The sequence below is a fragment of the Pseudorca crassidens genome, chromosome 6, assembly GCF_039906515.1.
Source record: "Pseudorca crassidens isolate mPseCra1 chromosome 6, mPseCra1.hap1, whole genome shotgun sequence".
Classification (NCBI taxonomy): domain Eukaryota; kingdom Metazoa; phylum Chordata; class Mammalia; order Artiodactyla; family Delphinidae; genus Pseudorca; species Pseudorca crassidens.
Window position 1 is genome coordinate 112,684,741 of NC_090301.1, and position 25,715 is coordinate 112,710,455.

Below are 25,715 nucleotides of genomic sequence, written 5' to 3' on the forward strand. Positions count from 1 at the left end.
AGGGTGATGGTGTCCTCATAGAATGAGTTTTGGCGTGTTCCTCCCTCTGCTATATTTTGGAAGAGTTTGAGAAGGATAGGTGTTAGCTCTTCTCTAAATGTTTGATAGAATTCACCTGTGAAGCCATCTGGTCCTGGGCTTTTGTTTGTTGGAAGATTTTTAGTCACAGTCTCAATTCCAGTGCTTGTGATTGGTCTGTTCATATTTTCTATTTCTTCCTGATTCAGTCTTGGCATGTTGTGCATTTCTAAGAATTTGTCCATTTCTTCCAGGTTGTCCATTTTATTGGCATAGAGTTGCTTGTAGTAATCTCTCGTGATCTTTTGTATTTCTGCAGTGTCAGTTGTCACTTCTCCTTTTTCATTTCTAATTCTATTGATTTGAGTCTTCTCCCTTTTTTTCTTGATGAGTCTGGCTAATGGTTTATCAATTTCGTTTATCTTCTCAAAGAACCAGCTTTTAGTTTTATTAATCTTTGCTATCGTTTTCTTCATTTCTTTTTCATTTATTTCTGATCTGATTTTTATGATTTCTTTCCTTCTGCTCAGTTTGGCGTTTTTTTTGTTCTTCTTTCTCTAATTGCTTTAGGTGCAAGGTTAGGTTGTTTATTCGAGATGTTTCCTGTTCCTTAAGGTAGAATTGTATTGCTATAAACTTCCCTCTTAGAACTGCTTTTGCCACATCCCATAGGTTTTGGGTTGTCGTGTCTCCATTGTCATTTGTTTCTAGGTATTTTTAAATTTCCTCTTTGATTTCTTCAGTGACCACTTCATTATTAAGTAGTGTATTGTTTAGCCTCCATGTGTTTGTGTTTTTTACAGATCTTTTCCTGTAATTGATATCTAGTCTCATAGTGTTGTGGTCGGAAAAGATACTTGATACAATTTCAATTTTCGTAAATTTACCAAGGCTTGATTTGTGACCCAAGATATGATCTATCCTGGAGAATGTTCCATGAACACTTGAGAAAAATGTGTATTGTTTTTCTTGGATGGAATGTCCTATAAATATCAATTAAGTCCATCTTGTTTAATGTATCATTTAAAGCTTGTGTTTCCTTATTTATTTTCACTTTGGATGATCTGTCCATGGGTGAAAGTGGGGTGTTAAAGTCCCCAACTATGAATGTGTTACTGTCAATTTCCCCTCTTATGGCTGTTAGTATTTGCCTTATGTATTGAGGTGCTCCTATGTTGGGTGAATAAATATTTACAATTGTTATATCTTCTTCTTGGATGGATTCCTTGATCATTATGTAGTGTCCTTCTTTTTCTCTTCTAATAGTCTTTACTTTAAAGTCTATTTTGTCTGATATGAGAATTGGTACTCCAGCTTTCTTTTGGTTTCCATTTGCATGGAATATCTTTTTCCATCCCCTCACTTTCAGTCTGTATGTGTCTCTAGGTCTGAAGTGGGTCTCTTGTAGACAGCATATATATGGGTCTTGTTTTTGTATCCATTCAGTCAGTCTGTGTCTTTTGGTGGGAGCATTTAATCCATTTGCATTTAAGGTAATTATCGATATGTATGTTCCTATTCCCATTTTCTTAATTGTTTTGGGTTTGTTATTATAGGTCTTTTCCTTCTCTTGTGTTTCTTGCCTAGAGAAGTTCCTTTAGCATTTGTTGTAAAGCTGGTTTGGTGGTGCTGAACTCTCTCAGCTTTTGCTTGTCTGTAAAGGTTTTAATTTCTCCATCAAATCTGAATGAGATCCTTGCTGGGTAGAGTAATCTTGGTTGCAGGTTTTTCTCCTTCATCACTTTAAATATGTCCTGCCACTCCCTTCTGGCTTGCAGAGTTTCTGCTGAAAGATCAGTTGTTAACCTTATGGGGATTCCCTTGTGTGTTATTTGTTGTTTTTGCCTTGCTGCTTTTAATATGCTTTCTTTGTATTTAATTTTTGACAGTTTGATTAATATGTGTCTTGGCGTATTTCTCCTTTGATTTATCCTGTATGGGACTCTCTGTGCTTCCTGGACTTGATTAACTATTTCCTTTCCCATATTAGGGAAGTTTTCAACCATAATCTCTTCAAGTATTTTCTCAGTCCCTTTCTTTTTCTCTTCTTCTTCTCGAACCCCTATAATTCGAATGTTGGTGCGTTTAATGTTGTCCCAGAGGTCTCTGAGACTGTCCTCAGTTCTTTTCATTCTTTTTTCTTTATTGTGCTCTGCAGTAGTTATTTCCACTATTTTATCTTCCAGGTCACTTATCCGTTCTTCTGCCTCAGTTATTCTGCTACTGATCCCATCTGGAGTATTTTAAATTTCATTTATTGTGTTGTTCATCGTTGTTTTTTTCATCTTTAGTTCTTCTAGGTCCTTGTTAAATGTTTCTTCCATTTTGTCTATTCTATTTCTAAGATTTTGGATCATCTTTACTATCATTATTCTGAACTGTTTTTCTGGTGGACTGTCTATTTCCTCTTCATTTGTTAGGTCTGGTAGGTTTTTACCTTGCTCCTTCATCTGCGGTGTGTTTTTCTGTCTTCTCATTTTGCTTATCTTACTGTGTTTGGGGTTTCCTTTTTGCAGGCTGCAGGTTTGTAGTTCCCGTTGTTTTTGGTGTCCGTCCCCAGTGGCTAAGGTTGGTTCAGTGGGTTGTGTAGGCTTCCTGGTGGAGGGGACTAGTGCCTGTGTTCTGGCAGATGGGGCTGGATCTTGGCTTTCTGGTGGGCAGGTCCACGTCTGGTGGTGTGTTTTGGGGTGTCTGTGGACTTATTATTTTAGGCAGCCTCTCTGCTAATGGGGTTGTATTCCTATCTTGCTAGTTGTTTGGCATAGGGTGTCCAGCACCGTAGCTTGCTGGTCGTTGAGTGAAGCTGGGTGCTGGCGTTGAGATGGAGATCTCTGGGAGATTTTTGCCGTTTGATATTATGTGGAGCTGGGAGGTCTCTTGTTGACCAGTGTCCTGAAGTTGGCTCTCCCACCTCAGAGGCACAGCACTGACTCCTGGCTGCAGCACCAAGAGCCTTTCATCCACATGGCTCAGAATAAAAGGGAGAAAAAGTAGAAAGAAAGAATTAGTAGAAGAAGAAAGAAAGAAAGAAAGAGAGAGAGAGAGAGAGAGAGGGAGGGAGGGAGGGAGGAAGGAAGGAAGGAGGGAACGAAGGAAAAAGAAAGAAGATAAAGTAAAATAAAATAAAGTAAGATAAAATTTAATAAAGTTATTAAAATAAAAAATAATTATTAAGAAAAAAATTAAAAAATAGGACGGATAGAACCCTAGGACAAATGGAAGCAAAGCTATACAGACAAAATCTCACACAGAAGCATACACATACACACAAAAAGAGGAAAAGGGGAAAAAATCATAAATCTTGCTCTCAAAGTTCACCTCAATTTGGGATGATTCGTTTTCTATTCATGTATTCCACAGATGCAGGGTACATCAAGTTGATTGCGGAGCTTTAATCCGCTGCTTCTGAGGCTGCTGGGAGAGATTTCCCTTTCTCTTCTTTGTTCTCACAGCTCCTGAGGTTCAGCTTTGGATTTGGCCCCGCCTCTGCATGTCGGTCGCCAGAGGGCGTCTGTTCTTTGCTCAGACAGGACGGGGTTAAAGGAGCCGCTGATTCGGGGGCTCTGGCTCACTCAGGCCGGGGGCAGGGAGGGGTGCGGAAGGGGTGGAGCCTGCGGCGGCAGAGGCCGGCGTGACGTTGCACAAGCCTGAGGCGCGCCATGCATTCTCCTGGGTAAGTTGTCCCTGGATCCCAGGACCCTGGCAGTGACGGGCTGCACAGGCTCCCCGGAAGGGAGGTGTGGAGAGTGACCTGTGTTCACACACAGGCTTCTTGGTGGCGGCAGCAGCGGCCTTAGTGTCTCATGCCCGTCTCTGGGGTCTGCGCTTTTAGCCGCGGCTCGCGCCCGTCTCTGGAGCTCCTTAAAGCGGCGCTGTTAATCCCTTCTCCTTGCGCACCAGGAAACAAAGAGGAAAGAAAAAGCCTCTTGCCTCTTTGGCAGCTCCAGACTTTTCCCCGGACTCCCTCCCGGCTAGCCGTGGCGCACTAACCCCTTCAGGCTGTGTTCACGCCGCCAACCCCAGTTCTCTCCCTGCATCTGACCGAAGCCCGAGCCTCAGCTCCCAGCCCCGCCCGCCCCAGCGGGTGAGCAGACAAGCCTCGCGGGCTGGTGAGTGCTGGGCGGCACCGATCCTCTGTGTGGGAATCTCTCCGCTTTGCCCTCCGCACCCCTGTGGCTGTGCTCTCCTCCGTTGCTCCAAAGCTTCCCCCCTCCGCCACCCGCAGTCTGCGCCCGTGAAGGGGCTCCTAGTGTGTGGAAACTTTTCCTCCTTCGCAGCTCCCTCCCACTGGTGCAGGTCTCGTCCCTATTCTTCTGTGTCTGTTTATTCTTTTTTCTTTTGCCCTACCCAGGTACGTGGGGGAGTTTCTTGCCTTTTGGGAGGTCTGAGGTCTTCTGCCAGCGTTCAGTAGGTGTTCTGTAGGAGTTGTTCCACGTGTAGATGTATTTCTGGTGTATCTGTGGGGAGGAATGTGATCTCCGCGTCTTACTCTTCCACCATCTTCCCCTTTTCCCCTAGGTGTACCTTTTCATTAAGGTGACAGAATAACTTTTGAGGGCAGCATCACTTGTTATAGTAGTTAGTCATTTTCTAAGTATGGAAAATCCTGTAACTCATGCTGGTTCTGTTGATTTGAACAGCTGGCCTCCCGGTTCGTGCTGCTTTGCCCATAGGTGGATTGGGAATCTTACATTAGGAGTGATAAAACTGCTGACAGGATTTCACAAGCTGACGTAAATGACGCTGATTATAACATGAAGATTATTAGGAGGGATTTTGGATCTCTGCAAGCTTTGAAATAGTACTATATTTTAAACTCCACTTGATGTGAATGAAAAATGAGATCCTCTCATCATTAGAATTAATTTATAATGGGCTTCTCTCAAAACTGACCCAGATCAGACAGTATGAGGTTCACATTAAGTGGGCTTATACTACACAGATATGCAATGTTCAGTATATCTATAAACGTAATTGCTTTAAATTTTTCATACTAATTGCCCTGAAACATGTACATTAAAGAAGTGAACAGCAAATTTCCTGAAATATATGTCCAAAATGATTCTAATTTGCATAAATGTTAGCCAAGGAACAGATGCTGTACCTTTGTAAAAATTTTAAAACATATTATACAGATATGTTGTGGTGTAACTTGGTGTTGCTCACCAATCCTAACTTGGGTGAAATACTTTTAGCAGAACATTGACAAGGACAAGTGAAAAAAGGCTTCATTGTTTCAAACACCAGCTTATCTTTAGACTAATATAAAGGATTTTGTTTCATTGTGGTATTTTAGATCCAGCTTTCTAAAATTTAATTATAATTAAGAATTTGTGGACATTATTTTTGGACTGTATTTTTCTAAATAATATTGATCACTTTTAATATTTATATAGTGAGTATGTAGTATTTTGAAACTAGAAAGAGAAAAGTATACAGAAGAAATTAATTTAGCCCATAATACTACCATATATTGTTTGGTTTATTGTCTTTTGATCTTTTATATATTTTCAAAACTGTGATATGTAGGATTATGCAGTTTTACATCATGCTTCTTTCACCTAATATTATACTGTTATCCATTTTATTATACATTCTTTACAAATTTAAGGAATTGTATAATTCTCCAAATGGATGGTGTGCTTTATTTTTGGAACCCAAGACATCAGGTTTTTTTTTTATATTGCTGTAAATAATATTTTGAACATCATTAGTTTTGACATTTTACTCAGGATGATTCCTAGACATGGAATTTCTGGATCAAATGTACATGGATGTTTTAATTTCCTTGACGTATTACTAAATTTCTTTTCCCAACTGTTAAATGTGTAGGCAAAGCACACCCTTGTACTTAAGTCTCTGCATACAGAGAGACTTTGCATCCTCCAGCTTCCCTCTTTGTCTTCGTCCTCTTTCTGTCCACCACAAAGATCCATAATGTGTACTCTACGTCCTCTTTCTAGGATGTTTATATTTAATTTTATAATTGTAGTTACATTATAGACATAAAAAAATCTGTTTAAATAATTTTGAATCTTCCTTTTATATTTTGAATTCCATATTTTTTATTCACTGTTCAGTATAGAATGTATGTGTATATGCACACATGCACATATACACATGTACATATACATATACACATATACACATGTACATATCTGGTAAATACTTTTTACTCATCTCTTGGATATTTGTATATGCTTGTATATATACACAAACTTTTAAGAAAGTTTAAGATACACACACTTTTTAAAAATTTATTTAGATTTTATTGACATATAATATTATATTGGTTTCAGGTATACAGGACAATGATTTGATATTTGTATGCACTGTGAAATGACCACCATAGTAAATCTTGATAACATCCATCACCACAGAAAGTTAACTTTAGGATTTAGTTTCTTGGCACCTTTCCAGTATGTTCTACAATATTATTGACTATAATCACTATGCTATACAGTACCTTCCCCATTACTTATTTATTCTGTAACTGGAAGTTTTTACCTTTTGATCCCCTTCACCAGTTTTGCCGACTCCCCAGCCCCCTTCCCTCTGGCAACCACCATTCTGCTCTGTGTATATATGATTTTGGTTTTGTTTAGTTTTTGTTTTTGAGTTTCCACATATAAGTGAAATCATACAGTATTTATCTTTTTTTCTGAATTATTTTGCTTAGCTTAATTTTCTCAAGGTCCAAGGTTGTCACAAATAGCAAGATTTCATTCTTTTTTGTGGCTGAATAATATATTCCATTGTGTGTGTGTATTATTTATAGATAGATAGATAGATATACCACTTTTTCTTTATCCATTCATCCATTGATGGCCACTGGGGTTATTTCCATATCTTGGCTATTGTAAATAATGCAGTGAACATGGGGGTGCATATATTTTTTTTGAGTTAGGGGTTTTGTGGGGATTTTTTAAGATAAATACCAAGAAGTGGAGTTACTAGATCATATGGTAGTCCTAGTTTTAATTTTTTGAGGAAACTCCATGCTGTTTTCCAAAGTGGCTGTACCAATTTACATTCCCCCAACAGAGCAAGGGAGTACCCTTTTCTCCACATCCTTGTCAAGACTTGTCATTTTGGTAATAGCCATTCTAACAGGTGTGAGGTGTTATTTCATTGTAATTTTGATTCACATTTCCCTGATGACTAGTGATATTGAACATCTTTTCATGTACCTGTTGACTGTTCGTTTGCCTTCTTTAGAAAAATATCTATTCAAATCCTCTGCCTATTTAAAAATCAGATTGTTTGGTTTTTTTTTTTTTTTTTTGCTATTGAGTTGTATAAGTTCCATATTTTAGATATTAACTCCTTATCAAGTATATGATTTGCAAATATATTCTCCCTTTCAGAAGGTTGTCTCTGCCTTTTGTTGATGGTTTACTTTGCTATGCAAAAGCTTCTTTTGTTTGATGTAGTCCCACTTGTTTATTTTTGCTTTTTTTGCCTTCGCTTTTGGAGTCAGATTTAAAAATTCACCACAAAGACTCATGTCAAGGAGCTTGCCATCTATTTTATCTTTTAGGAGTCTTATGACTTCAGGTCTTACATTCAAGTCTTTAATCCATTTTGAGTTAATTTTGGGGTATGGTGTAAGATAGTGGTCTAGTTTCAGTCTTTTGCAAGTGGCTGTCCACTTTTCCCAACACCATTTATTGAAGAGACACCCTTTTTCCATTGCGTATTCTTGGCTCCTTTGTCACTAATTAATTGACCGTATACTTGTAGGTTTACTTCTGGATTCTCTGTTCCATTGACCTATGTGTCTGTTTTCATGTCAGTGCCACACTGTTTTGATTACTCTAGCTTTATAAAATAATTTGAAATCCAGGAGCATGATGCGTCCAGCTTTGTTCTTCTTTCTCAAGATTGCTTTGGTTTTTCACAGTCTTTTGTGTTTCCATACTAAGGTTAGGATTGTTTGTTCTGTTTCTATGAAATAACATTAGAAGTTTGATAGGTATTGCATTGACTCTATAGATTCCTTTGAGTAATATGGACATTTTAACGATATTAACTATTCCAATCCATAAGCATGGAATATCTTTCCATTTCTTTGTGTTTTCAGTTTCTTTCTTCAGTGTCTTAGAGTTTTCATAGTACAGGTGTTTCATCTTCTTGGTTAAATTTATTTCTAGGTATTTTATTCTTTTTGATGCAATTGTAAATGGGTCTGTTTTCTTAATTTCTTTTTCTGTTAGTGTATAGACATTTTATGCCTTGCCACTTCACTAAATTTGTTTAGTAGTTCTAACAGTCTTTTTGTGAAAAGTTTAGGGTTTTCTCTATATAAAATCATTTCATCTGCAAATAGTGACAGTTTTACTTATTTCTTTCCAATTTGGATGCCTTTTATTTTCCTTGCATAATTGCTCTGGCAAGGACTTCCAATACTATGTTGAATAGAAGTGGGGAGGGTGGACATTCTTATCTTGTTCCTGATCTTAGAGGAAACACTTCTAGCTTTTCACTGTTGAGTATGTCAGCTGTAGGCTTCTCATACATGGCCTTTATTATGGTGAGGTACATTCCCTCTGTACCCACTTTGTTGAAAGTTTAACATAAATGGATATAGAATTTTGTCAAAAGCTTTTTGTACATCTGTTGAGATGATCATATGGTTTGTATTCGTCATTTTGTTAATGTAGTGTATCACGTTGCTTTGCAGATGTTGTTGATGGTGAACCATCCTTACATCCCTTGAATAAATCCCACTTGATCATGTTGTGTCATCCTTTTAATGTATTGTTGAATTCAATTTGCTAACATTTTGTTGAGGATTTTTGCATCTGTGTTCATCAGGGATATTGACTTGTAATTTTCATATATGGTGATGTGCTTGTCTGGATTTTGGTGTCACAGTAATGCTGCCCTCATCGAATGAGTTTGGAAGCATTTCCTCCTCTTAAACGTTTTGAAAGAATTTGAGGAGGATAGGTATTAACTCTTCTTTGAATGTTTGATAAAATCCACTAGAAAAGCCATCTGGTGCCAAACTTTTGTTTGAATTGGTAATCAGAACCCTCCCACAATCTCTTTATGTGTTTTGGTCTGTTCAGATTTTCTATTTCTTCCTAATTCAGTCTCTAAAGATTGTGTGATTCTAAGAATGTGTTCATTTCTTCTATGTTGTCCAGTGAGTTGGCATATAATTGTTCCGAGTAGTCTTTTAAGATCCTTTGTATTTCTATGCTATCAGTTGTAACATCTCCTCTTCAATTTTGGATTTTATTTATTTAAGGCCCCTTTTTTTCTTGGTGAGTCTGGCTAAGGGTTTGTCAATTTTGTTTATCTTTTCAAGGAATCAGCTCTTAGTTTTACTGACTTTCCTATTGTCCTTTTAGCCTCTATTTTATTTATTTCTGCTCTGATTGTTATTATTTACTTTCTTCTACTAACATTGTTTCTTCTTTTTCTAGTTTCTTTAGGTATAAAGTTAGATTGTTTATTTGAGATTTTTCTTCTTTCTTGAAGTAGGCCAGTATTTCTGTGAGCTTCCCTTTTAGAACTGCTTTTGCTGCATCACATAGGTTTTGGTATGTTTTATTTCATTTTCGTTTGTCTCTAAGTATATTTTTATTTCTCCACTGATTTTTTTCATTGACCCAGCAGTTGTATGTAGCATGTTGTTAAATATCCACGTATCTGTGAGTTTTACAGTCTTCTTCTTGTAATTGATTTTAAGTTTCATGCCATTTTGGTTGGAAGAAATGCTTGATGTGATTTCAGTCTCCTTAAATTTATTGAAATTTGTTTTATGGCTTAACGTATGATCTGTCCTGGAGAATGTTCCATGTGTACTTGAAAAGAATGTGTTTTGCTGCTTTTGGATGGAATATTCTGTATATGTCTATTAAGTCAATCTGATGTAAAGTGTCATTAAGGCTGGTGTTTTCTTATGATTTTCTGTCTGATCTATCCACTGATATAAGTAGGGTATTAAACTCCCCTACTATTATTGTTTTGTTGTACTTTCTCCCTTTAGGTCTGTTAATATTTGCTTTTTATATTTAGGTGCTTCTATGTTGTGTGCATATATATTTTAAAAATTACATATTCTTGTTGAATTGACCCTTTTATCATTACGTAGTGTCCTTCTTAGTCTATTACTACAGACTTCGTTATAAAGTCTATTTTGTCTGATATGAGTATAGCTATCCCAGCTTTCTTTTTGTTTCTGTTGAATATTTGCATGCAATATCTTTTTCCATCCCTTCATTTTCAGCACATGTATGTCCTTATATCTAAAGTGAGTCTCTTGTAGGCAGCATATAGATGAGTATTGTTTGTTTTGCTTTGTTTTGTTTTGTTTTGTTTTGTTTTTTAATCAATTCAGTCACTCTGTCTTTAGAGTGAAGAATTTAGCCCATTTACATTTAAGGTAATTATTGATAAATATTAATTTACTTCCATTTTGTTAATTTTTCTGCCTGTTTTTTTGTAGTTTCTCTCTGTTACTTTCTTCTTTTGCTCTCTTTCGTTGTGCTTTGATGACTTCGTTTAGTTGAGATTCCTTTAGTTGTTATGTTGAGATTCCTTTAGTTGTTATGTTGAGATTCCATTCTCTCTTTTGTGTGTGTGTATCTAGTTTAGGTTTTTGCTCTGTGGTTATCATATGGTTCACATATAATGTCCTATGTATATAAAAGTCCATTTTAAGTTAATACTAACTTAAATTTGAGTTTATTCCAAAACTCTACATCTTTACCTCTCCACTACATTTCATCTTTTTACTTCTGTCTCTTAGGTATCCCTTAAATAATTATTGTATTTTTGTTAATTTTGCTACTTTTGTCTTTTAAACTTGACACTAACCTTATAAGTGATTAATCCACTATCTTTGCTAAATATTTATCTTTACCAGTGAGAATTTGACTTTCATATATTTTCTTGTTATTAATTAGTGACCTTTCTTTTCAGGTTAAAGAAGTCCCTTTAACATTTCTTGTTAGGTTGGTTTGGTGGTGATGAACTCATCTAACTTTTGTTTGACTGAAAAACTCTATCTCTCCTGTCATGATGAGTGATAATCTTGCTGGGTGGAGTATTCTTGGTTGGAATTTTTTTCTTTCAGCACTGAGAATATACCATGCCACTCCCTCTGGCTCATAATGTTTCTGCTAAAAAAATACGCTGCTAGTCTTATTGGCTTTCCTTCACACATAACAAGTTGCTTTTCTCTTGCTGCTTTTAAGGTTCTCTTTATTGTCTTCATTTTTTTGACATTTTAAGTATAATGTATCTTGGTGTAGATCTCTTGAGGTTCATCTTATTTGGAGTTCTCTGGGCTTCCTGGACCTGGATGTCTGTTTCCTTTCCCAGGTTAGGGAAATTTTTTGCCATTATTTCTTCAAATAAGTTCTGCCCCTTTCTCTCTCTCTTCTCCTTAGACCCGCATAGTGTTAATGTTAGGTCTCTTGGTGTTTTCCCATAGATCCCTTAAAATCTCTTCACTTTATTTTTACTTGTATTATTTTATTATTATTATTATTTTGCTGCTCAGTTTAGATGAGTTTCCTTGCTTTGACTTCCAGAACACTGATTCTTTCTACTGCTTTGTCTAGTCTGCTATTGAATCCTTCTAGTGTGTTTTTTAGTTCAGTTTTCGTGTTCTCAGCTCTGTGACTTCTGTTCTGTGCTTCTTTATATTTTCTACCTCTTTGCTGAAGTTCTCACTTGTTCATCTATTCTTCTGAGTTCAGTGAGCAATTCTGACTATTACTTTGAATTCTTTATCAGGTAGATTACTTATCTTCATTTCATTAAAATCTCTTTGTGAAGTGTTGTCTTGTTCTTTCTTTAATAACATATTTCTGTTTTGTCATTTTGTTTGGTGCTGTTTCTGTGTATTGGTGAAACATCTACCTCTCTGAGTCTTGAAGTAGTTGGCCTTGTGTAGGTGATGAACCTTATATTTCAACCTTGCCCTAGTGGTTGGTTGTCTTTTGAAACTTTGTGATTGTCTAAGCAGCCTGATTGATTCTTGATAGGTTCCTGGTGTTGAGGGTGTGCCGAGACCTGTCAGTGTTCCAAGAGGAAGGATCTCATTTTGCACTTAGTTTTGGGCTTTTTGAAAGTCAAACCCTCGGGCAGCAGGTTTTGAAGTATGCACGTATATAGTCCTATGGGCCATAATCATAAACCCTGCTGGCCTCCAGAACAGGAAATCTGGAGATGACCGTTGGGCAACATTTCCATAAATCAGACCTCTAGACAAGTGTATAAGCTCCTTTCTGGGAGGTATCATTGAGCTGCAGTGAGGCGAAGGGAGTGTGCAAGGGTAGTGTCTTACATTCCCTGAGAGTGCCTCTGTACTCTCTAGGTGTGTGGCAAGCCTGAAGCCTCAGGCTGAATCTCCAGGACAAGCAAATAGACCTTTTTCATAAGAAGACTGGAGGTGTGTTTCAGTCTGCTGCCTGTGCAGTGGCCTGGGGGTGGTAGCCTGCCAAGAACTATCTTTCCAATTGTTACAGTCCCATGGAGCCCAGGAATGCAAGTCCCATTGGCCACCAGGGCTAGGTGATCAGAGGGCATCCTCTTTGTGGATCTCATGCACCTGCTGGCTCTAGAAGGGCATCTGGAGTGCACAGGGGGCTGGACATGCTCCTTGGCTTTGGCATGACATCAGGAAAAATCCTTGTCTGTGCTCCCCTGCCGGTTTCAGCAAGGGAGTGGGAGAGTGTCATGACTGCTCTCACTAGCTGGTCCCAGCCAGGGAGTGAGGGAATGCTGCATCTACTCATCCCTGCCTGCCTTAACCAAGACAGTGGGAGGGTCCCATGTCTGCACACCTGCCTGGGCTAACAGGGTAGAGGGAGAGTGCAGAATGGTGTCTGCCAGCACCCCAGTCTCCAGAAAGAGTCCCAACTGTCTCTTGTTCCTCCAGCAGATGTTTGAAGATTAGCATAGGAATCTCCTTCACATTCCGGGCACTTTTCAAACTGCTACTTTTGCACTGGGTCCTAGGGCGAGTGAGACCTCGTGCAAGCCTTTTATTTATTGATGTATGTATGTATGTATTTTTAAATGACTTTTTATTGGAGTACAGTTGCTTTGCAGTGTTGTGTTAGTTTCTGCTGTACAGCAAAGTGAATCAGTTATATGTATACTATATCCACTCTTTTTCAGATTTCCTTCCCACTTAGGTCACCACAGATCATTGAGTAGAGTTCCCTGTGCTATACATTAGGCTCTCATTAGTTATCTATTTTATACATAGTAGTGTATATATGTCAAGCTTTTTGAAAGGAGAATCTCAGTTCACTTCAACTGTCGACTGAAAAAAAAATGCACCACCTAAAAGTTGAGGGTTATGTTTTATTTGGTGGACAAAACTGAGGACTTAAGCCTGGGACACAGCATCTCAGATAACTGAGGGACTGCTCTAAAGAGGCAAGGGCAGGAGCCAGGACATATAGGAGTTTTTGCAACAAAGACCAGGTAGTCGGAACATCAAAGATTACTGTTAATTAAGGAAAACCAGATATCTCAGGTTAAGGAATCTAGTGCTTTTCTATGTACGGGAAGATGCAAATTCTGGGCTCACTGAAATCATCCCTTTGATGTGCACCTCAGCTCTCTGGGGACCAGTATCCTGTGCTTCTCATCCTGAGTCTCCTCAGGGTGCACTATGGGGGTGGCTACAGCAGATGGCTGCTAGATGGGGGGCAGATCTTGCCTCGATCCTGAGTTCCCTCAGGGCTCAGCGTTGGGAGCAGCAGTAATGTGATGGCTCGATGGCTGCAACATCCTTTGTTTACTGATATGGCAGGTGGCATTTTTAGTTCACACAGCCCTTTGGGTCCCTTGGATGTGAACTCCTTTGGTTTCTAAGCCAGACATTTTGGGGGCTCATCTCTCTGTTGTAGGTCCTAAGGGCTGGAGAGGCTGATATGGGGCACAAACCCCTCACCCTAGGGGAGAAGCTCTGGATTTGTGAGATTCCCTCCCTATTGTGGGGCTCTGCACCAGGCATGGAGTTTTTGGTGAGACCACGTCTCTGTCTCTCCTACCCATCTCAATGTGGGTGGGGCAGTTCAGCTAGTTTATTGTGGATGGGGCAGTTCAGCTAGTTTTCAGTTCTTTTTCAGAGGGAATTATTCCATATGCAGCTGTAGATTTGGTGTGTCCATGGGGCAAGGTGAGTTCAAGGTGAGCCTCCACCTTGGAGCACTTCCCCCCCAGCCTCCCACACATGTAGTTTTAATTAAGGTAGGCACTTTATTTTCTGAATTCATGTAAAGCTGAGAATGTCTTTCTGTTGCTTTGTTATATAGAAGCTACTTTATTGGGGATGTTTATGGATTAAGACACAAAGGTTTGTCTATGTGTCTTATTTCAATGGACATCTGGGGTGGCCAGAAGCTATGCAACCAGCGTTTTTTTTTTGGTTTTTTTTGCGGTACGCAGGCCTCTCTCTGTTGTGGCCTCTCCCATTGCGGAGCACAGGCTCCAGACGCGCAGCCTCAGCAGCCATGGCTCACGGGCCCAGCCGCTCAGCGGCATGTGGGATACTCCCGGACCGGGGCATGAACCCGTGTCCCCTGCATCGGCAGGCGGATTCTCAACCACTGCGCCACCAGGGATGCCCTGTGACCAGCCTTTTTAAAATCCTTGATAAGAGACCCATTTGTCTGTTTGGGTGCTTGCCGTCATCCTAATCCCCACCCCAAACACACACTACTTTTTTTCCCAGCCCTTATGTGGGTGGACGTGTGGATGATTTTCATAAACTCTAGCTGGAATGTGAGGAGCCTTTTTGATGTGTAAAATCAAGTGTTGTTTTTTTTTTTTCTCTATCCTATTCTGAAATGTTTCTTTAATTATCCCTTGATCATTGTTTACCTTACAAATCTTGTCAAGTACTCAAAAGTTATAATTGATAGACAAACCTACGTTTTCTGACCTCATATCCATCATGTCTCTTTTCATTTTCATCTTTATCCTTTATTTAATTTACCTAGATTGTTTGTCCTTCACAGGACTGTGTATGTGTTTTTATTGTCAATTCTACTATTGTATCCATTGTGGGTTTGTCATAAGGAAAATAAGTAGAATACAGTGTTCGTCAAGTTAATAACTATATTTGAATAAAGTCTTTGTGCTGAGTGACATGAGAAGTACATGCTGGGCAAAGCAAGCCTGGCGAAGCTGACATTTTTCACGGATAATGTTAGAGACAGTGAACATTGACACCAAGGACGATGGGGAGATGGGTGTGTGCTTTTCTTCTAGGTTACAGCAGTATTAATCTTCACTAACTGGACTATATATACACTAATTGAATCATACTGTAGAAATAGTAGAAGGCTTAGTGAGTGCAGTCAACCTCGTATCCGTGGGTTCCACATCTGTGGATACAGAGGGCTGACTATAAAAGACTTGAGCATCCACGGATTTTGGTATCACCAGGAATTGGTCCTGGAACCAATCCCCCATGGATACTGAGGAATATTTAGGTACTTGGGTTGGGGAGTTTGATTTGTTTCTAGATGAGATACTGAGGAGTAGACTTCATTTGTGTGATCACTTAGTGCCGATATACCATAATCCATTATCCACTCTTCTCTGAAGCACAGTTTCATGTTGTGGAGAGTCATCCCATAATAAAAATCACAATGTAAAGGTCAACAAGTTTCCATTCTGCTATTGCAGTTTATATTTCCTTGAAATTCTTAGCTCACCCAGCTCCATTTTTATTTCATTTTATTCTCTTTTCAGCTCGTCTTGTTTTTAATTTAATCCTATCTTTTTATCTCGGTGTCTTTTTTTAAGCTTTCTGCACATGTTTTGGAGAGTCATGTCTTTCTGGATACTACCAAACATGTTAAGGTTTTTTCTAAAATACTTTCTTGAAAATCATTTTCAGATTTGATGCCTTCTTCTGTGATTGAGGGTGATGTTCTCTTTCTCTTGTCCTCCAGTACTTCGTCATGGGTTCTGTGTTGCATGTTTTCACTTTACTCATTCTAAAATGATCTGCATAGACCCTGGGATCACCAGCAGACAGCGTATATACCACCTTCTGTCCATCTGCATTTTTAAAATCTTTTCTACGATGTCTCCCAATATCCAATGTCTTTCAGGCAATTTGGGGAGCTATGTTATACTGAGGTAGAATTTTGCCATTCCCTTTCTTTCTGCCTGTGCCTTTGATGCTCTGGAATATTGGAGCCCATGTTAAGAACATTCAGTATGCACTTTATACCAAAGCTGGCACTATAGGCACAGTCGCTATAACATTGTACTTGCTGTGACTGTAGTTCCAGTGTGGACCACTGCCAACCCCACTGTGATCACCCTCCATTGTTTCCTGGGAGTTAATCTCCAAGGTGATTCCTAGTAGAATAATCCTATTTTATTCTTAAAGAATGGTAAGGATTTATTATTAGTTAATGAATTTCTCCAATTCAGGGGCCAGAAATGATAAATATATGAGGGTGCGGCCTAAGTTCTTTTAGGCGGGGAAAAACTTGTTTCATTTAACAAAAAGCACATGTAAGCATCATCTTCTTTTTCTCAGTTCATTTCAGTTGGTGTCTATTTGTGTGTGTGTGTGTATGTGTAGGGGTGGGGTATAGGCAATACCACAATAAATGTGCAAGTAACATAAAATTGGATATTAAAGTAAGCATGCTATGATGAAAAATTAAACTGAAAAGGATGAAAATCCATAATCCTAGTTTCCCATTGTTATGTTGTTTAAGACATCATTAGAGTTATTTTTATGGAAAATTAATGAAAGCAGCCAGTATTGTATTTGAAATAGCTTTTAAACCACAATCCAGCAATACCTACATTTAATGCTTGAAAATCTGTATTGTTATTGTTAATCTCTAACTACCTGTTCTAAAATTCAGCAAGTATAATTAAAGAAGCGTACACTTAGGGACTTCCCTGATGGTGAAGTCGTTAAGAATCCGCCTCCTGGGCTTCCCTGGTGGTGCAGTGGTTGAGAGTCCGCCTGCCGATGCAGGGAACACGGGTTCGTGCCCCGGTCCGGGAGGATCCCACATGCCGCGGAGCGGCTGGGCCCGTGAGCCATGGCCGCTGAGCCTGCGCGTCCGGAGCCTGTGCTCCGCAACGGGAGAAGCCACAACAGGGAGAGGCCCACGTACCGCAAAAAAAAAAAAAAAAAAAGAATCCGCCTGCCAATGCAGGGGACACGGGTTTGACCCCAGTCCAGGAAGATCCCACATGCCGAGGAGCAACTAAGGCCGTGAGCCACAACTACTGAGCCTGCGCTCTAGAGCCCATGAGCCACATCTACTGAAGCCTGCGCACCTAGAGCCCGTGCTCTGCAACAAGAGAAGCCTCTGCAATGAGAAGCCTGCACACCGCAACGAAGAGTAGCCCCCGCTCACCACAACTAGGGAAAGCCCACACACAGCAGTGAAAACCCAGTGCAGCCAAAAAAAAAAAGCATACACTTAAACATCTTGAAGTTGAGTAAGAGAAGAGACAATGGATATAAACTTCACCTTGTAAAGTGGTTTGCCTTTTGAGAAGAGGTTTGATCCTATAGAAAAGGCTCTGCTCACTGCTTAGCACGTGGTATATGCTTAAACTGTTTTATTTAATCCTTACAACACCTTTTAAATTATTATTTATCTCTCTGGAAAAAAATAAGGTTTAGAGAGATTAAATAACTTGGCCTGAGGAGGTACAGCTAGTAAGTACCAAAACCAGGTACTTTGAACCTAAATCTCTTTGATCCAAAGATCATATTTGTAATCACCTTTCAGCTTCCACCTCCGACTTGAGCTAAGCAGAATGAACAGAATAACAAATCTACTGGTATCTAACTGTTTTCCAGAGCTTGCATGTGATTTGGCCCCTGCTTTCCTCTCCAACTTCATTTTAGAATACACACCCCAGGCTCTGCTCCTGGACACAATGGCTTCCTTTCTGTTCCTTAAATACCACATTTGAGTGCCTTTGCATATGCCATTTCCTTTGCCTGCGGTGTTCTCCCTGGTCTCTTCCTTTCTCTGTATGCTTGCCTCCTTCTCTCTCAGGTCTTAACCCAAAAATCATTTGTTCAGAGTCCTCTTCCAACCATGGTGTATGAAGATGGTGCTTTCCCCACTTAAAGTCTCTCCTGTCACCTGTTATTTCCTTCCTAGTATGTGACCAATCTGAAATCAATCTGCTCATTTACTTGTTATGTATCTCTCTACAGAATGTAAGCTCTCTGAGGGCAGGAACTTTCTCCCTCTTAGTTATTACAATATCTATGGAAGTTGGAACAGCACTTGACATATAATGGATGTTGAAAAAAAACAATTGAATGAAGAATGGATGGGTGACTTTGAAGTTTATATATTTGTTTTTACTTGGAAACACTGTCTTTAAATTTTTTTTGATGGGATGTATTTGAAAATATCTTTAAGAATTTTGAGTGTTCTAAATCGTGTTTAGGGATTCCCTCATGGTGCAGTGGTTAAGAATCCGCCTGCCAATGCAGGGGATGCGGGTTTGAGCCCTGGTCCGGGAAGATCCCACATGCCATGGAGCGACTAAGCCCGTGCTCCACAACTACTGAGCCTGCACTCTAGAGCCTGCATTCCACAACTACTGAGCTCGCGTGCCACAACTACTGAAGCGCATGCACCTAGAGCCCATGCTCCGCAACAAAGAGAAGCCACCTCAATGAGAAGCCCGCGCACTGCAACAAAGAGTAGCCCCCGCTCGCTGCAACTGGAGAAAGCTTGTGAGCAGCAATGAAGACCCAATGCAGCCAAAAATAAATAAATTAAAAATAAATAAATAAATCGTGTTTAAAGCTTGATCGGGACACTTAATAACATAACCACAGACCGCTGCAACTTCCTGTGATAAGAGATTTCTGCTTTGGTTTTGACGTGCCCAATGTTCTCATTTAAATAACTAAACTAAACATGTGTATTAATTAGAATAGAACTCTTTAGCTAATTTTCTGCAATAGAATTATAGTGTTATAGAATTCTAACAGTTTTAGCTAGATGAGGACTTAGGATACTCTCTAGTCTAACTGAAATATTGTGGAAAGTTAAAAAGGCTTCTCCAAGGCTACACAGGTAGATCCAGGTCCAGAAACTTGGAACGGGGCCCTTTCCATTATATCAGGTCAACTCTTACTGTGTTTCTTCCATTCCGCTGCTCCCACCCATTGTAGTGAATATTTTTATAGGAGCGACAGATTTTATATAGAATTTTATCAAAATAATTCTGTAAAAAAAAAAAAGTAGCAATATTAACCAGAGTTCTCAGTTTACCTTAAACCCATAAGAAATGAAACAGTAACTTTCATGCATGCCTTAAAACTGAAATCATTGCACACTGTTCCGTCTAAGGTAGTTGTAATGTAGGCACAGAGGCCTGTGGGCTAGATCTTCATACAGAAAGGGAAAGAAGTATCAGGTTCAGGATGAAATAAATCATACAAATTTTTTTTTGTATTTTTCTACATAGTTGGCAGTTGAAACTATTGCATGTGAACCTCATATTCAGGAATCACAAATATAAAAAATTGGATTTAATAACCTATAGATTTTATGAGCAATTCTCATGCCTCAAAGGAATCCCTCATTTTTCGGAAATGTTTCTTGAAAATATAATTTGATTTACAAAACTTTATGCATATTTCTAAACAAGATAAACCTTGCCTTTATAACCTCTTAGAAGCCAAAGATTGATTTTCTAAGAAAAGACATAAAAGAAAATTAAAAAAAAGAAACACCAAAACCAAATTACATTGTTTGTTCATATAAGGAGATGAAGGAAAACGAACATGTGATTCATCAATACAAATAAGATGCCCAGTGAATGAGGGCAGTGAATATATAAAGCTTCTATGTAGCTCAAAAATAGTGTTTTTGCTAGGAAATTATTTGTGTAAAACCAGTATAATCAAGACCTGTGTTGTCTACTTTATTCCTCCTCTTCTAAGGTCAGCAGCGAAAGTAAGTTTTTCTCACTTCCCTCCTCCCACCCCTTACTTTTATATGGCAGAACAGACCACAGTGTAAATGACTATGAAATTTAGCTTTTCTCTGTGAATAAGAGGATGTTTATGCTGACTTGATAGAACTCCACTTCTCTTCCATTCTTTGTTCATGGAGTGATCACAGGATATGGGGAAAATATTATTCATCCCCAAATGACTATGCATATAAGTCATAGAAGCATCTACTCCTAGAACTGGGAGGGACCAAGGGGTTATCTTGTCCAAAATCTTCTTGTAGAGATCAAAATGGCCTTAGAATCCTGTGCATGTGGTGATGAGGCCTTATTTGTCTTTGTGTGTCTGTATGTGCAGGAATACATGGACTCCAACAAATACATTGAACATCTGCTGACTCAACTTGAGGAGCAACACAGAAGTCTCTGGAGGTGAGTTCAATCCACATCCTCAACTAGTAGCAGCATCTATAAATTTGATCTTGATCACGGAAGCATGGAGTTGGCAAATGGTCTCTTCTACTTGGTGCCAAAAGCACCTCTGGGGGCAAAAATCAGCAGAGGCTACCTAGAGAGTTCCATTCCTTTAATTAAAGTAAAGCAATGGTGCCAAAAGTTGTCCTTGAGTGAAGGACCTGCTGAGAACTGGGAAGGTGGTGGAAATCATAACACTTGTCAGGGTCAAGGAGCTCATTTGTCCAAGGCCATGCAGCAAACTTATATCCTAGAAACTAGGACCCAAATTCTCTGGCCCTTGCCTGCTTAAATATTATTTAAGTTTTTCTCTAATTGAAAGGTTGAACACTTCTGCTTAAAATTTCTTAATTCATATTGAAGAATATGTATTTCAGGAATGCTGTAGTATAGGTCTCCCATGTTTAGTTTTTTGTTCTATGTGGTGGGTCCTGATTCTAGGTAAGGAAAGGTATGTGAGAACATTTGTGCAGGTAAATTGGAAAAAGAGGCGAGTGTCATAGAAGTCATACTCCCAGGTTATTCATTCCCTGAGGCCTCTTGGGAATGGAGATTATTTTGATATTATTAACCAGGTCTTTGGGGTCCGTGTGGTCAGGGTCTTCCTAGATGCTCGTATGGTCTCTGAATTCCATTTACTAAATTCCTATAGCTCTTGTTATCTGGAATAAATATTCCAGTGCTCAACTACATGATACCTTGCATTGCACAAGAATTGTTTAATATGATTAGCTTTGTCGCCCAGGGGTCAAAAAGCCCCTAGCGTCCTTTATTTCTCATCTCCTCATGCCACGGAAGACAGTGCTCTCTCTGTACACAGAGATATTAAGCAGGTAAGCATGACCCAACCCTGTGGATTTCTTGTCCAACCTTATCTAAATCCATCACCCTTGGTCTCTGTACCAGCTGATGCTGCCTGTTCTACACGCACCCTTGTAACAAATCCTAATAACCTTGAAATTCATCTTCTCTGAGGAATTCTCGTTCTTGGGCGAAATGCCTGATATTTTCATTTGTTCTGCTCTTCTGTTAGTTTTCCTGCTAGAAAACAGATCTGTGGTTATAGTAATAGACAATATTCTATTTCTCTACCTAGAAAAGCTGCTGGTAGGATACAACAAAAATGTACAGTTTTCAGGTCTCCTTGCTGCTAACAGACATATCAGTTGACTTTATATAACTTGTTGCAATATTTGTTAGATTTCTTTTTGAGAGCTCTAACCAGGTTTTCTTTTGTGAACCAGTGTGTTGTATTAATAAAACCAACAGCAGTGTATTTATGGTTATATGCCTTTTAAATTATATTTTCTGTAGATCTACTACAAAGTATGCTTAAAAGGTTATGTAACTGAGTTGTAACATTTTCTTTAAACTATTTGTATAGAATAATTTTACTCTATTTTTCAAAAGAAAAAATGCACAGATGATGAATACCATCTTGATGAAAGAAATTAGAGTTTAATTTGGTCAGTGTGTCTTATACACATCATTGAAGAGGAATTATAGTTTCACAGGTTTTTGAACCAAAAAACCTGCATGGAAAAGAATATTTTCCTGCTTTCTTAAGGTGGTTAATAAAAACCTTTGGTTTCCTCTGATACAATTAAATTAAAATCTCATTTCAGGTGGAAACATAACCTAACATAAAGTAAGAGCTCAGAATTTTGTGAGCAGTCACTTCCATTTTGCTTCCAAGTAGGATTACTGCTGGTGAAGAAGCAAAGCTTTTTATATAGTGTCAGAGGATCTAATAAAAAAGCTTCATTTGAATAACAATAAAGGGCAGTGATGCCATTTGAATAGTCGGAATAACTACCAGTGAGAAAATGGAAAGAGTCGTATTGAAAAGAAAATGAAAACCAATAATAGCAGATTTACATACTATTTATTGAATCATGAAATTATACTTGATTATATTTTGCAAACAGATCTTGACTGACTTACAGTGATGGGCTTTCTGATGGTGATTACAATATCACAACTGCAACTATAGCCAAACTTTTTATGGTGAACGATTTGTGAGTGACAGTGAGCAGTGGGGATATTTTTTTTCTGCTTTTGATTGAATAGTTAAAATGCTTTCTTGAGTTGGGGTAGACTCTGTGATGTGTCGAGCATCATGGGAAAGGCATGTCATGTACATAAGCACAGCTAAAGTGTCTGAAGTTAAACAAGCATTCCCATAACTCAGTATACGCTTCTTCTGATTTTTATTATGCCTTTAATTTGTAGCTGTTACAAATTTCATGGAATAGGTTACTTGTCATTGCTGCTGATATTAACTAATGGTCTTCCATTTATACTTAAGCTAACTCAAGTATAGCTTAAAAGAAACTTAAAAGAAAAAATTGAATATTTCGATCTTCCAACAATAATAGTAGCCAGCATTAATTTATGGCCACAGTCTTTGAGGACTGATCAAAACATGGTAAACACATGTCATACTGTTATTGCCTCTTGCTTAATGATAAAAGAATTGGACAAATGGTAGAAGATTGGGTCTAAGAATTAAAAGTCTTATTTTCGTGGAGGAATCTCCTAGCCTTTAATAGGCTTTAGTCACTTTTTATAGCATAACCATGTGCTGTGACACAAATATATTGCTGTAATCATACTCTCAAGATAACTGGTTATTTCGGCGTCCTGTTTAGTATTCTACTGAAATAGACCTATAATCTATCTCTGGGTTTTCAAATTGCAAAGGAATTTGTGGAGTTCAAATATAGCCGTCTGGCAAAGAGCATTTAGCTCAACTATGTTTTGATAACAGCAGAAAAAAATTTCTGTGAATTCATCTGAAGAAGAGGGTGGAGTCAGGATCTAGAACCTAGTCTAAGACTCGAGTACAAGTCTGGGTGGGTTTAATTTGCTCTGCCTCTCCCTGCTTGATGAGGAAAAAATAAACACACCCAGTGACAACTTGTTTACTAGTCAATGTTGAAATGTGATCATACATTTCTGTACATTTATTTGTTTAAATGAGGAAAGTTAAGATTAGGAGAAAAATGCTCTTCTGTACTTAATGATTTTTGTGTCATCTGTTACTATTTCTATTTGGCTAAATATATCTGTGACTGACAAGAAAGGGTGTGAGAAAACAACTGCTGAGAATATCTTTCTGCTATTTGACAGAAATCTTTATCCATTTGCAGCCTCAGATTAAGAGTTTAGAACATAGACAGTTGGAAAAGACAAATTGAATTCATGAATATTTATGGTGTTAATTACTCTTTCATGTCACATACGTGAAATTATGTATGACAAATAGAAGCAGCATAACACTATAGAAATGGAACTAAGACTGGATTGGAGGTTTTGGAGACATGGACTCTGGTTCTGGACCATCCGAACTGGCTACTGGGTAACACCTCTGAGACTGAGTTTCCTTAGCTCTAAAAAGAAGCTATCAATATAGCTAGTATTTAAGATAACCGAGCACTGAGATTACATGAAGCATAGACGCAAGAGGGAGGAGACATGGGGATATATGTATATGTACAGCTGATTCACATTGTTATAAAGCAGAAACTAACACACCATTGTAAAGCAATTTTACTCTACTAAAGGTGTTAAAAAAAGGCATTACCTATATATGACATGTACAGATAGGTATAATCTTATTTTTTCTAGAATAATTATACAGCTGGATCATTTTGTAGCATTTAATACATGTCATGGAAAGCTTCAAAGAACGGGGGTAGAAGTGACTAATATAACGGATACCTAAGAGCTTGCCAGTGATTGAACCAGATAATGTCAAAGCATTCATTTCAGATTTTCATAGCTTGAATTGCAGACAGAGTTACCAATAGCCTGTAAGCAAGTGAAGAATAAGTAGGTTTGCAAGGCCAAAATTAAATGACAAGATCTGGTGAATGCACAGTAACAGTTGCCAACCTACAGATGCCAGATCGAAGCTTCATTTGAACAAGCTATGTTTAGGCTAGGGTTTCTCAGGCAGGGCACTGTTGACATCTGGGGCCAGATTACACTTAATCATGGAGGTGGGGTTGTCCTGTGCGTTATAAGGTGTTTAGCATCATCCCTAGCCTCTACCCACTACATGCCAGTACCATCCCCCATTGTGACAACCAAAAATGTCTCCGGATATTTTCCAAATGTTTCCTAGTGGCAACATCCTCTCCTCTCCCTGGTAAGAACCAGTGATCTAAACAATCATCTGCATAAGCATTTTTCTAAGTATATCCCAAGAAACACTAGTACACTATGGTATGGATATTTTAAGAAAAATAAAGGTATTCTGTGGTCAGATTTGAGGTATACTAGGTAAAACCAAGCTTTAAGATTTTATTTTAATCGTAGAACTATTCAGAGCCATTTATATTGCTAATACGTGATAAGCGTATCAAATATAGACTATAAAATATAATTTTGACTTTAAAAAATTCCCCAATCCTAGCTTTCTTGGAGCATCTATTCTGACTAAAGGTTTAAGGAACATGTTTTGGGAAATGGTGATCTATCTAGTTTGGTAGCCAAATATACAAAAACATAGCTGGTACCTCTCTCTTCATCCTTCTCCCCTTACTTCACAGGTACTAGGATGGGTGACTTGTAGAAGAGCAGCAAATAGTCTGGGTTGTTGGTGAAATGGGAAAGTAGATGCGTCGGAAAGCCAGTCCCAAGTTCATTACCATTTTTCTGAGGGGCAACCAGGGCCTCAATACCAAATTCCAAGAATCTGAAGAACCGTTGATTACAAGCTATGTTTGCCCTGGTAAAGCAGATAACTCCTGCTTCCCGGGGGTAGAAATGGTGGTTCCCTACATCACCAAGAGGAGTTTAATTGACAAGCGTATATAGTCCTCTAGGTGCAATAAGAGTCCCTAAGGCCCATCCCTTCCAACCATAAAATAATAGTTTCAGGGTATCCCAAATCCTTCAAAATAGACTTTTGTATTCTGGCTTACTTGTGATTCTTAACCTAAGGAAAGAGATAGGAAAAAAACTGGACAAAAACTTTGTTTTCCTTCCCACCGTGATTCAAAATGCTGCTTATCTAAGTAGAGTGAACACTGCAATAAAATGATCCGCATTCCAAATACCCTTTCGTGTTCTCCATCATTTGATGTATGTATACATTTTAGGGTGGAGATCGTTGGCACCAGTGCCTCAAGTTTCCTTCAGCAGTAGTCTTAGTTTTGGTAAAATGTGAGTGACATTAAAACCGCTTACTGAGAGGCTACATGCTATCATTCTGTCTCGGGGAAAAGAAGATCCTTCGCTAACACGTTATATAGAAATTG

The 25,715-nt window shown here is 38.6% G+C and overlaps 1 protein-coding gene across 6 annotated transcripts in view; it reads left to right on the top strand.

The window, feature by feature from the left end:
- NCKAP5 (NCK associated protein 5) overlaps positions 1-25,715 on the top strand; it is a 1,056,356-nt gene that overhangs the window by 377,531 nt on the left and 653,110 nt on the right. For all 6 annotated transcript variants that reach the window (XM_067742126.1, XM_067742129.1, XM_067742130.1 and 3 more), the window contains exon 3: positions 20,333-20,406. In XM_067742126.1, coding sequence (XP_067598227.1) covers positions 20,333-20,406 — 74 coding nt within the window. The remainder of the gene's footprint in view (positions 1-20,332; positions 20,407-25,715) is intronic.